This window comes from Sinocyclocheilus rhinocerous, unplaced genomic scaffold (assembly GCF_001515625.1).
Source record: "Sinocyclocheilus rhinocerous isolate Xijiao unplaced genomic scaffold, SAMN03320098_v1.1 scaffold2149, whole genome shotgun sequence".
NCBI lineage: Eukaryota > Metazoa > Chordata > Actinopteri > Cypriniformes > Cyprinidae > Sinocyclocheilus > Sinocyclocheilus rhinocerous.
Window position 1 is genome coordinate 270,814 of NW_015629053.1, and position 13,506 is coordinate 284,319.

Consider the following 13,506-nt stretch of genomic DNA (forward strand, 5'->3'; position numbering starts at 1 on the left):
ATGTATAATTATGAAAGATTAATTGTTCAGGCTGAATATAGCCTGTGGGAAAAAAAATTTCTTGTGCCTGGCTGTTCTGGTGGTCGGTGCTTTGTAGCGCCAACCAGAGGGCAACAGTTGAAAGAGAGAGTGGGCTGGGTGTGAGGGGTCCAAAGTGATTTTCTTAGCCCTTTTTGTCACTATGGATGTGTAGAGATTTTGGAGTTTTAGCAGGGGGAACCAGTAATCTTCTCAGCAGTCCTGACTGTCTGTTGTAGTCTCTTGATGTCCGATTTGGTAGCTGAACCAAACCAGACAGTTATGGATGAACACAGGACAGACTTAATGGCAGAGTAGAACTGTGTGAGCAGCTCCTGTGGCAGGATGAATTTCATCAGCTGGCTTAGAAGTACGGTCTCTGCTGGGCTTTTTTAGCAATGGAGTCTATGTGAGTGTCCCACTTCAGGTCCTAAGAGATAGTGGTGCCCAGAAACCCGAATGACTCTACTGCAGCCACAGTGCTGTTCATGATGGGGAGTGGGGGGAGCGCTGGGGGGGTTTCTCCTGAATACCACAAATTTTACCTTCATCAATCTGCCTTCTTATAAACTCTGTTAAATAAAGTAAAGAAGTATCAGTCGAATAAGATTTCCTAAAACCTGACTGAAAATCATAAATTAAACTACTCTTACTTAAATACTAATACATCTGTTTTGATATATATATATATGATATGTATAAATGTGTCAGATATGATGGACAGTAATAGTTATGAAAGTTTTAATTGTATAGCCCAGGGGTGGCGAACGTCGGTCCTGGAGAGCCGCAGCCCAGAAACCCGAATGACTCTACTGCAGCCACAGTGCTGTTCATGATGGGGAGTGGGGGGAGCGCTGGGGGGGTTTCTCCTGAAGTCCACAATCATCTCCACTGTTTTGAGCGTGTTGAGCTTCAGGTTGTTATAACTGCACCAGACAGCCAGCTCTTTAACCTCCTGTCTGTAAGCAGACTCGTCTCTGTTGTGTATGAGGCCGATGATGGTAGTGTCATCTGCAAATTTCAGGAGCTTGACAGAGGGGTCTTTTGTAGTGCATTCGTTCGTATACAAGGAGAAGAGCAGTGGGGAGAGCACACATCCCTGAGGGGCGCCAGTGCTGATCGTGAGAGTCCTGGATGTGAGTTTACCCAGCCTCACTAGTTGCTGCCTGTCTGTCAGGAAGCTGGTGATCCACTGACAGATTGGGGTGGGCACAGAGAGCTGGGTCAGTTTGGCTGAGAGAAGGTCAGGCATGATGGTATTGAAGGCCGAACTGAAGTCTACAAACAAGTTCCTTGCGTAATATCAAGATGTTGCAGAGAAGGGTCTGTAGTCGTTAAGTCCAGTGATATTTTTTTTTGGGGGACCGGAACGATAGTGAAGCGTTTGAAGCAGCAGGGAACTTCACACTGCTCCAGTGATCTGTTGAAGATCTGTGTAAGAATGGGGGCAGTTGGTCAGCGCAGACTTTTAAACAGGCAGGTAAAACACTGGGCCTGAAGCTTTCTTAGTCTTATACAAGTCATATATGACTTATTGTAGTATTTTATAATAAAATCCACTACTTTTACACTTAAATCAGTTCTTAAAAACACATTGACAGATAGTCATTTATATATAGCAGTTTTAAAGGTACAGTAGTAAAATCAGCTGGGTTATTGCTAAGGATTAAGGAAAATGGGTGGAAAATGCTTATATTAAGCAAAAATATGACAGTTTTGGTTTCAAGAAATTATTAATAACTTATAAGAAATTATAAGTGGTTACTTGCATGAGTATATACTACTTCTGTAAATATTTTATAATAAAAGTACTGCAAAAGTGATACATTATAATGTTGTCTGGAAACATAATTAAAAGTCCTTTAATAGAAAAGTTGTGTTTTATATTTCTGTTATATTTCTATTCTCCAGCTGATGCTGTCAGAGTGGTTAGTGGATGTCCCTGCAGATCTGAGCTCTGATTGGCTGATGGTGGTTTGTCCAGTTGGGAAGCGTTCCCTCGTTGTTGCCTCCAAGGTTTGGATCTTTTTCCATCCATCATGAACATCATGAGACCAGACATACACTAACGTTCAAACGTTTGGGTTTAGGAATTAAAAAAAAAAAAGATACTTTTATTCAGAAAGGATGCATTAAATTGAGCAAACGTCACTGTAAAATCTTTTATGATGTTAAAAGATGTCTATTTCAAATAAATGCCGTTCTCTTGAACTTTCTATTCATCAAACATTCCTGAATTAAATGTATCACAGTTTTCCACAAACATATTAAGCAGCACAACTAATTTCAACACTGATGATAATCAGAAATGTTTCTTGAGCAGCAACTCAGCATATTAGAATGATTTCTGAAGGATCATGTGACACTGAAGACTGGAGGAATGATGCTGAAAATTCAGCTTTGCATCACAGGAATAAATTACTTTTTAAAATATAATCAAATACAAAATATTTATTTAAACTGTAAAAACATATTACAGTTTTACTGTATTTTTGATCAAATAAATGCAGCCTTCGTGAGCATAAGAGACTTCTTTCAAAAACTTTAAAACATCTTAACAACCCCAAACTTATATCTATATGAAGCAGCATTTTACATATTTAATTTTCATGTTTATGATTTTATCCTTAGGGATCTACGTCATCTTACACCAAAAGTGGCTACTGTGTCAATCGATTCCCTTCTCTTATCCCTGGTGGCAACAGACACAACTCTGCAGTAGGAAAAGGTCAATTACACTAGAGTGTGCTAGAGTTCTGCAGTTCTGAACCATACTGGAAAATAAGTGACAAATATGTTTTATATAGATTACACCATCCTGGACTGCATCTACAGTGACGTGGACAGAACATACTACATCCTGGATGTCATGTGCTGGAGGGGACATCCTGTGTATGACTGCTCAGTGAGTGATAATTTCCTCTAATGACATCTATATAAACTTTAGGGACATATTCTACACTTTTGCACCATTTTATATAATTAATTTAATTTCTCAGAAGTATACTTATGTTTGTTGCACCAAAACAATCGTAAATTTAGTTTTAGATGTATCATGACTGCTGTTCAATTTGGATCAATAGTTTTTTTTTTTGAAGAAAATGAATACTTTTATTCAGCAAGGAGACATTCAATTGGTGAAAAGTGACAGTAAAGGCATTTATAATGTTACAAAAGATTGCTATTTCAAATAAATGTTGTTCTTTTGAACTTTTTTTATCAAAGAATCCTGACAAAAATATCAGTTTCCACCAAAAGCACAAGCGCAGCACAACTGTTTTTCAGCATTAATAATAATAAATGTTTCTTGAGCAGCAAATCAGTATATTAGAATGATTTCAGCTTTGCATCACAGAAATAACTTTTGAATGATAGTGTATGTAAATGACCTCTGTTCTGGCTAACCACTTTGCATGCAAAAGATTGCTATTTCAAATAAATGTTGTTCTTTTGAACTTTCTTTTTATCAAAGAATCCTGACAAAAATATCAGTTTCCACCAAAAGCACAAGCGCAGCACAACTGTTTTTCAGCATTAATAATAATAAATGTTTCTTGAGCAGCAAATCAGTATATTAGAATGATTTCAGCTTTGCATCACAGAAATAACTTTTGAATGATAGTGTATGTAAATGACCTCTGTTCTGGCTAACCACTTTGCATGTGGAATTAATTTTCATAAATGCGTCTGTATTAAAATTCTAGTTTGTTTGCACTTAATCCTTTTCTTACAATGCAAAACACAAACTGATGTATTTTTACAGACAGAGTTCCGTTTCTACTGGTTGCAGTCTAAAGTGGAAGAGGTTGAAGGTCTTTCTGAAATATCCAAGATTAATCCTGTAAGTGAGCAAATAACTGCGTCTGTGAGTGTGAACAAGGCTGCACTTTGAGCTGAAGCACTTGGTTCATGCTCTGTTCTGTCTCTGCAGTTCCGGTTTGTGAGTCTGAACAGCATTAGCTGTTGGACAGAGTCCATCCAGACGGCTCTTGCACATGAGTACAACTTTACAGTAAGAACCTCCATTATTTGACATGCTAAGTCTATAAAATAACATTGATTGAGCTGATTATTTATGATATTTTAGTGGTATTCAGGGCTTGATGCTTAGTTTTTCTCAAGGAGCACAAAAAGTGGACAAATTTAGGAACACATAAAAAAAAAAAAAGAATGAAAATTGATCAAACAATGTGTTTTTCCCTTATAAAGGGATACAAGGAGGCTTTTACTAGCAGAATTGTCAAATGTTTTTAAATATTTCTGCTTCAAACTATTTAACAATTGTTATTATATATAGGCCTACTTTAAGCTGCAGAAACTTTATATATATATATACCGTATATATATTCCTGATTTTTCATTACTAAATTTAAGATCTCTTAAAATGATAATTAAGATATTTGTTATGCCATTTAAGATATTAACTACATTTTTTTAGACTTTTTTTTTTTTTATTCACACATACGTGCCTAATACAATTTTCAGCACACACATCTATTTTTGGTCACATATGCGAGTGAAACACTCATACTACTGGCTTGAGCCCTGGTATAGATGAACTCAAAATGTGTTCCTCTCTTCTAGGTGGACGGGCTTCTTTTCTACAACAAGGAGACCCACTACACCCCTGGCAGCACGCCGCTGGTTGGCTGGCTCAGACCCTATATGGTGGCAGATATCTTGGGCATCGAGATGCCACAGTGTCCCCTCACCAGCAAGCCTGATTATGCCAGCCATCAGCTTCAGCAGATCCTGGAGCACAAGAAAACCTCTACAGAAGTTCGGCCGGCCGACCAAAACGGCCGATATGAACTGGAACATCTGTCCACGCCAGAGACACAGCTGGAGAAGTCTCACAGCGCTCAGAAAGAGAGCATGGAGGCCTGAGTACCTTTTTTAGAGAGCACTTTTCTCAAGCCTGTGCATGACTGTGAAGATGATCTCATTTCAGGAGAACACTGGTGTCAATGAGTTTTTAACTGCTATATTTAAAATCGCAATTCAGTTCCAAGTAACTCGGATGGACCTATTTCTGTAATCATAATCACAAAAATGAATCTATTCTGCTTTGTTTGCAGATATTATTTTAGGAAACGTATAGGTATAAATGATAGTAAAACCTCATGCTCTTCTGATTGACCTACTCTGTTTAATCATGCATCTTCATTGGATTTTATATATAGATTTTTAATTCGATCTTTTCTGTAGAAGATGAGATCATTAAGATTCAGCTGGTGAAGAAGCCTGAGTAGTGTTTTTTTTTTTTATTTGTGTTATGACTTCAATAAAGTTTTATTGTCTGTATTTTTCATCCCTTTGTCTAAAATATTTTTGAATGTCTGAAATTTTCTTGCTTTTAAATACACATTGATGAAAGTTTGAGGTCAGTAAATTGTATTACTATTATTATTATTATCATCATTTTATTATTTTAAGAAATTAAAGATTTTTTTTTAGATTTTATTGTTTTTAAGTATACTTTTATTTAGCAAGGATGCATTCAATTGGTCAAAAATTACTGCCACAAATGTTTAAATAAATGTCTTTTTGAACTTTCCATTAATCAAAGAATCGTAAAAAAAGATTTCCACAAAATATTAGGCAGCACAACTGTTTTTGACTTTTGATAAAAATAAGAAATGTTTCTTGAGCAGCAAATCAGCATATCAGAATGATTTCTGAAGGATCATGTGATACTGAAGACTGGAGTAATGATGCTGAAAATTCAGCTTTGATCACAGGAATAAATTACATTTTAAAATATATTCAGATAGAAAATGGTTCTTTAAAATGGTAATAATTTTTCACAATATTATTGTTTTTACTGTATTTTTGATCAAATAAATACAGCCTTGGTGAGCATAAGAGACTTTTTTCAAAAACATCAAACAATTTTTCCAAACAACTTCTGAACGGCAGTTTATATCATATATATACAATCATTATAAAATAATATAATTGCTTAAAATATATAAAATAATTAATATAAACATTGTAAAAACATTGTTTATATATACAAACATCTAAAATGAATAATAAGGGTTTTAACTACTAAATGTCTTATTTCTATTGGCATCATTGCAACAGCAGTTTTTATCTTTGCCAAGGAAATGCTGGCATCATCAAAATCTCCTCTGGTTGAATGTCAAACACCTCACACAAATGTGCAGGAGGTTATAGTGAGGCTGCTTTCGTTGATTTGAAACCACTAGGTCACTTCCCGCACAAAACCAGAGCGTAATCGGAGAGTTTGGTTATTAGTCAGTAGCTGCTTTCCAGGAACTCGCAGCACCTGTCAGCCTAGAACAGTCTTCCCGGATCACTCATGACCGACATTAAGTAAAGACCTGTCAATCAATAAAGTATGTCAACAGCCTAGGCCTATATTCAAAACATAAAGTGCGCCAAAAATGCTCATTTTTGAGACGTGGTCATGATTTGCTGCTTCTCAAATCCTGTTTTGCCCGACTTTGAGATGTTTTTGTGTGTATAGTTTAGTTTGAAAGCACTTGTGTGCATTTTTCCAGCATGATGTCGTCATGCTCTCCTGTCAGTCATTCTAGCCCATGGAAACCCACCCACAGGAAGCTCTTTGTTGTTTTATCGGCTCAGTTTCTTGGCACATTTTCTTGCGTCAGGTTTAAACGGTGAGATTTTTATGCCCTTGCGCCCACAATGATATCTGTACAGAATGGAAACTTTCAGTAAAAAAAATAAAAATACTGACATCAAATATTGCTGTGATCTATATTTAGCTGTAGTTTAGGAACAAGATTAAACACAAAAATAAGCTGTTTTAAATTTTGTAGGTCCCCAATATATATATATATATATTACTAGAAATAGTAAGAAACAATGTACTTAAATATTTTATACTAAGTTTAGCTGTAGTTTAGGAACAAGATTAAACACAAAAATAAGCTGTTTTAAATTTTGTAGGTCCCCAATATATATATATATTACTAGAAATAGTAAGAAACAATGTACTTAAATATTTTATACTAAATATATGTTATTTTGAACTCATTCCATAAGTACAAAATAGAATTGGGGTTTTATGTATTAAATTAGAAAACTTACTTTTATTTACTTATCAAAACATTAGAATATATCATCATTTACATAACTAAGTAAATGTGTGTGTGTGTGTGTGTGTGTGTGTGCGTGTACCTACTTAACCCTATTTTGGGGACAAATTTGTACCCAAAAGTGAGCAAAACCTGACAAAATCCCCCAAAACCTCCATTTGGGGGGCGTCCTCATTTGTAAAACTTTTTGAAATTGTAAAAATGCAGTTTTCTGTGAGGGGTAGGGGTGTGTTTTAGGTTAACTATCTGTATATAAAAACGATAGAAGTCTATGTAATGTCCCCATTTAGATAGCTAGGTAAACGTACGTGTGTGTGTGTGCGTGTGTGTGTGAATGACGTCTGATTCGCGAATGAATCATTCTTAAATATTTGAAAGTGATTTGAAAATCACTCGGCTCACTTGGAATCACAAAAATGCAACAACACACCAATACCTGTATTAAAATATGTATCTCACAAAAAAAAATAACACGTTAGTTGGCGCACAGGAACTCATCTAAATACTTAAATAAATAAACAAAAAAATAAAACCATCCGACTATTTAAAAGGAAAATACAAAAAAAGAATCCGTTTTTGAACCAGTTCACTAAAGGAGCCGTCCAAACGAACCGATTCGCTACAATGACTCGGACTCCTCGAGGTTTTTATGAATGGAGAGGAGGAGCGTCTTTCAGTTTTGCAGTTCTCCATTGTGGCCTGCAGAGGGAGCGTCATCTTTCATCTTTCACTGCTGCTGCTTTTCAGGAGCGTCTGATCTTCGTTCGCCTTCTCGCGTTATAGCCTCTTAAAGCTCCCGGATGACGCGGAGCCGATCGCTTAATATAATAGCGTACCTCCAAACGAACTAACCGGCCTTCGACGAGTTTCGACGGAGCACCGTGATGAATTTCTCCCTTCGTCACACAGGCGGGCGGAACGAAGCTCCGCTAGAACACCATTAGTGTATGTGTGTAAAAATATATATATGTGGATCCAACCGAACCCGGACCGGATCATGAACCCGCCGCTGTGTCGCGTGCCGTGCTGAAGTGGCGGCCTGAAAACGGCGCGAGTCTCGCGCTGCTTCTGCGGTTAGCCTGATCGCTGCTAACGGGCCTTAAAAAGCCCAGTCTGATTTCTACAGTCTGATCTAAACAGCCGTGTGAGCTTTAATAAGATCCTCCAGCGGGGAGAGCAGAGGATGGCCGGCCGTCTGAGCGCTGAGGAGGAGCAGGTATGAAATAATAACCGTCACAATCCGGTTAACACCGATTCTCTTTTCCAGCAGTTCTGTTGGGGACACCGTCCAGTTGATTAGAACACCTTTACAATGGTTTACCATGGTAACTTTAGTTCAGACCAAAGTACCTATTTAACAGAGTTCTTTTTTTTTTTTTTTACTTTTCAAGTGGGTCAAATTATGGGTACGATTTTTATTTAATTAAATGCAGACAAATATATGTAATAAAAATATTAAAAACATCAGGTAACACCTTTAAAATTAATACTTGTCAGCTTACAAAAAAAGTTTTTTTTCAACTGTATGCAATTTTTAAATAAAACCTTAATATTATATGTTATAAACAGTATTATAAGTTTAACATTTTAATATTTTTAATAAAATAACATTTTCTGTGCTCAAACGGTAGATCATGGGGCTCGCAACATCAGGATGAAGGGTTCGAATCCAGGCAAAATTAACATGATAAACTGATACAAATTTATGCCTTCAGTGCAGTGTACTCTTCTTTGGATAAAAGCGTCTGCCAAATGCAATTGTCCAAATTGACTTTTTTTTATTATTTGTATTTTTTTTTACTTTTTATTACACTTTATTTACATTTTTCTTCATTTACTTTTAGCTCTATTTTTTATTTTAGTAAGTTAAAAAAAGGACTGACCCAAATAATTACTTAATAATTTCAGTCTGTTCCTCACACAAAGCTCTATCACTTCAGAAGACTTGTAGTATGGTGTCATTTTTGTTTTATTTAAATTATATTAAAATACGTGAATTTTATTGAAAACACTGACCAAGATATTCTTCAAAAATTCACCTTTTGTTTTACTTAAAGGAAAGCCAGATGTGTTTGGGTTAACATCAGAGTGCGTAAATAATGACAGCATTTATTTTTTTCGATGAAATATTCCATGAATCTGAACATGAAACACTCAAAAATGCCTTTCAGATTTAATCGCATTCACGCATGTATGCATGTTTCAAACGTGTGTTTATGAAGCAGTTTGGTGGGAAAGCAGTTTTGTACTATACACAGACGAAAACAGGAAATGGTCATTATATAAGTCTGCTTGTTATTTATAGGTCACTTTCAGCAGGCATGTGTGTAGTTTAAAGTCGTGCAAATGCTTTGCAAATCTTTGAATAGTTTTGTTTGCACTAAAATGTCATGAATGAGTCGTAAAGCCTCAGTAACCTGTTTTAATAAGCGGGGGAAGTGTGTGTCTGTTGATTTCTTTAACAAGGCCTCTCTGTCTCCTCCATCCTGCTGTGGAATCTCATTTAAATAAACCCCCAGTCGTCCGTCCATCCATCCGCCGGTCAGCACTCAGTGTCTTATCGGCGGTCTCTGCCTGTGCAAATGCACAGGAATCCCGGCTGAGTGAGTGAATGACACTCCGGGGTCTCGTCTCGGAGGCAGCGCGGGGACGTGGCCTTATGGGGGCTGCTGGATCCTGCTGGACAAATGTGAGAGAGTAATTAGATGTCGGACGGGCTGTGTCCGTCACTCCGAGGTCCTGGGGGACATGAGCTGTTAAAAGCATTTCCACTGGAGAAACTCATGCAGAGAGAAAGAAGAGACGTGGGTCCAGTTCATGACGTGTTTTTCTTCCTGTTCAGAGCTGACTGATGCCAAAGTAGAGAGGAGTGATGATGGTTTAAAAATTAACCATGGTTTTACTATAGTAAAAGTGAAGTAGCCATGTTTTTTTGTGAGATTGAGTGCCATTTGTATAAGCACAGTTTTACTAGAAATACCATAGTTAAACTACTAGTGTAGCAAAACCATGGTTAATTTGTGGTTACCGTTGTTTTACTATAATAACTATGTTTTTTGGTTTTATTATATATGTATATGGTAAATTTTTTTTAAGGATACCCTTACAGAATCAGGAAAAACTAAATATAAAAGGTAATATTACTATTATTATTAAAAATATGGTGTATATATGTAATTATGCTTTTATGGGCATTAATAAAACTACAAACTTTTGTAAGATCTGTTTTAAAAATGTTATATCTAGTACTGCCCTGAAAAGACGATAATAGTAATATATTTTTTGTCTTTGCTAGATATCAAAAGTCTTATTTTGTTTTTATATTATTTAATTTTTTATATTTTTTATTAAATGGATCTTAATTTTTTCATCTAATGCTGCCCATAAAAATATAAAAAATATATGTAGATATGATGATGATGATGACTATCATATAGAACATAGATCACTTTTATGGGCCATATTACAAAAAAAAGTTTTTGTAAGATTTCAAATATTTATATAGTCTTTTTTTTTTATTTTTTTTTTTTATAATGATTTTTTGTAAGATTTTTAGTAAAAAAACAGTTAATGCATACATACTATATTTTGTCTTTTCAGGGCAATACTATATATAAAATAGATTTATATATTATTTATTGTTAGGTATCTTTATTAAAATGTTTTTCTAATGCTGCCCATAAAAAGTATAAAATATGTTTTATATAATAATAATAATTTATAATTTTTGTTCTTGTCTTTTCAGGGCAGTACTGGATATAAAAATGTCTTATTTTAAAATAGACATTGATATCACCAATATAATATATATTTATTTTATATCTATATTCACATGTATTCCACAAAACAAAATACACAAATTACCTTGTTTAAAAGTTTACACACCCCCATCAATCATCAGTGTCTGTTTGCAGCCAGTTGTGATGGTTGAATAAGTCCCTCAATAGTCTTGAGGTGCAGAACTGAATCTCAAAGTCAGTGAGACATTATGGGAAAGACCTCGAATGTGTAGTGCATGCTGTGAAACCAAAGAACTCACAGGATTCAGGATTTTTGTTAAGAAGAGTGGGCAGCTTCACTGTTCAGGAGAAATCAAGACCTTTTTATATGCATGATGTTCAGAGTTCATTGACGGGCCATGAACAAAAACTTTCAGGAGATTAAACTGCGGCCTGTGAAACTGCACAGTTCACCGGGGTGATTTCTGCAGAATTCAGGCCTGTCTGGCATGATATGCTGCTTATCTGTCCTTTTAAGGATACAGTGTTGTGCAAGTGGGTGGACTGGAACCTCTGGAGAGAGGACAAGCTTATTTTTTGTATTATTTTTGGCTTTCAGGTCAAATTAATGGTGAAGCTTTATTTGCACAGATTTCTGAAAAATAGTTTCAGACGTCTATAGCTGATGGCATTGGTCCAGTATGTTGGGTAAATATCCTGTTATATTAAGCCGGACATATGTATGAACATATGGCTTGTCCAAAAAAGTTGAGAAAGGTTTAACCAATAGGAGTGAAGACACTGGAGCCATGTGAGGCGTTTCCTGTGAGATACTGCAGTCGAGTGGAGGCATAGTCTCCCAGAATGCATTGCAAACATATGAAAATCAGTTCTGAGACAACCTGAAGTTGCTGTCATGTGATTTGCATCGGCTTTCTTCTATAGAGAGTCAATTTTAATGCAGTTTAGCTTGATTTCGTCACTGTGTTTGATATGAGATGAGCAAAGTAGCCTCTTGGTTCCCCATCTGGATCTTCTGTGCTTTCCAGATCCAAACATCATTCAGTTTTTTTCCACGTCTCCTACCTCGCTCTATTATGGTCTTGTTTGTATGTGAGTGTTTATAGTTATCAGGAAATGACTGAGAACACAGTGTTTTGGCTGCAAATCTTTTGTAAATCCCGGACGTAAACCTACTCGAAGCCGCCTGACAGACACACACTAGTGCAGGTCTCAGCGTCGCAGACTATGAACTTGCCACAGCACAAAATGTACCCACATTCAGTTGGTGGCAGCTGTTGATTTTGCATGTGGGGAAAAAACTATTGAGCAGTATGTCCCATAGTAACGCCAGACTTAACATTTATCTCTTTCTTTCTCAGGCCACAAAGCAGTTTTTGGAGGAAATCAACAAATGGACGTCCCAACATGGTGTCTCGCCGTTGTCCTGGGACGTGGCCGTGAAGTTTCTGATGGCCCGCAAGTTTGATGTTCTGCGAGCAATTGAGCTTTTTCACAGCTACAGGGTGAGTGTGTGTCTGACAATGACACACATTATGCACTCAGTACAGATCTGTGTGGCGTCTGGGAGGTTTTCAGGTCTCTGTGCAGCAGATTTAAGCTTTCGTTCTACGGAACTCTGTATTTTTGGGTTCAGGTGAGGACGTGATCAGAACATAAACTGACTTGTGTGTTCACAGAAACAAGCACTCCTCATTCTTGATATCAGTAATCCAGACACGAGGAGTGAAAATCAGCCCAGAAAGACTTTACCCAAATACTGACCCGCCAGTAGAATGATGCTGACTTATTCTCTCTCTCTCTCTCTCTCTCTCTCTCTCTCTCTTTAATATTTCACTTTCAGGTCAATGTAGTTTATTGGCTTGGCTTGACAAAAATTGTTTATTGGGATTGCTAAAGTATTTGGCAACATTCAAAAGTTTGTAGTGCAAAAGTAAGTTATTTAACATGAAATAATAATGGTGCAAATGGAATGTTAACAATACAAAATGAAATACATGGTGATTCAAACTTAGAAATATCAGGGTATTTTTTAAAGGGGTGGTTGATTGCGATTTCACTTTTTTAACGTTAGTGTGTAATATTGCTGTTTGAGCATAAACAATATCTGCAAAGTTACGAAGCTGAATGTTCAATGCAAACGGAGATATCTTTTAAAATTCTGGCAGTTTGATGCCTACAAAAACGGCTGGTAGGGACTACAACGAGTTACTTCCCGGGTTTGTGACATCACAAACCCAGATAAACCCCGCCCTCGGGAAAAGGCAGCAAAGGGGGCGGGGCCATGCTGCGCTGCTTTAGAGAAGAGGAAGAGAAAACTAGAGGTGCACGTAAAAATCTATTCATATATGAATCGCGATTCTGTCTTCTAACGATTCTAATGGATTCACAAGTTTCAAAAACAATGTTCTAAAGCAGCGGCAGCTTAATAGTGTTCCTCGCGTTCCCCTGCTCTGCAGCTTTAATCAGGATAAAACCGTATATTAAAAGCTAACATAAGCAGTAGCATTTACAGCATTTACAGTATCTAATAGTATGAGACAACAAAAAACATAGGCCTACCATTAAAAGCCGTGCTTGCACTGCTTGCACTCGATCCTCTTCAATAATATCCTCTGCTTCTCAATCGGGCTCAAACTGATAAGCGATATTAACGACGC

At 36.6% G+C, this 13,506-nt stretch overlaps 2 protein-coding genes across 5 annotated transcripts in view; both read left to right on the top strand.

Moving 5' to 3' along the window:
• Positions 1-5,327, top strand: part of snupn (snurportin 1) — a 10,900-nt gene extending 5,573 nt beyond the window's left edge. For all 3 annotated transcript variants that reach the window (XM_016550428.1, XM_016550426.1, XM_016550427.1), the window contains exons 4-9: positions 1,930-2,034; positions 2,650-2,746; positions 2,826-2,923; positions 3,782-3,859; positions 3,950-4,030; positions 4,603-5,327. In XM_016550428.1, coding sequence (XP_016405914.1) covers positions 1,930-2,034; positions 2,650-2,746; positions 2,826-2,923; positions 3,782-3,859; positions 3,950-4,030; positions 4,603-4,905 — 762 coding nt within the window. In that variant the 3' untranslated portion in view covers positions 4,906-5,327. The remainder of the gene's footprint in view (positions 1-1,929; positions 2,035-2,649; positions 2,747-2,825; positions 2,924-3,781; positions 3,860-3,949; positions 4,031-4,602) is intronic.
• A 2,458-nt stretch (positions 5,328-7,785) lies between these two features.
• Positions 7,786-13,506, top strand: part of LOC107738645 (tyrosine-protein phosphatase non-receptor type 9-like) — a 19,602-nt gene continuing 13,881 nt past the window's right edge. For both annotated transcript variants that reach the window (XM_016550424.1, XM_016550425.1), the window contains exons 1-2: positions 7,786-8,322; positions 12,208-12,351. In XM_016550424.1, coding sequence (XP_016405910.1) covers positions 8,290-8,322; positions 12,208-12,351 — 177 coding nt within the window. In that variant the 5' untranslated portion in view covers positions 7,786-8,289. The remainder of the gene's footprint in view (positions 8,323-12,207; positions 12,352-13,506) is intronic.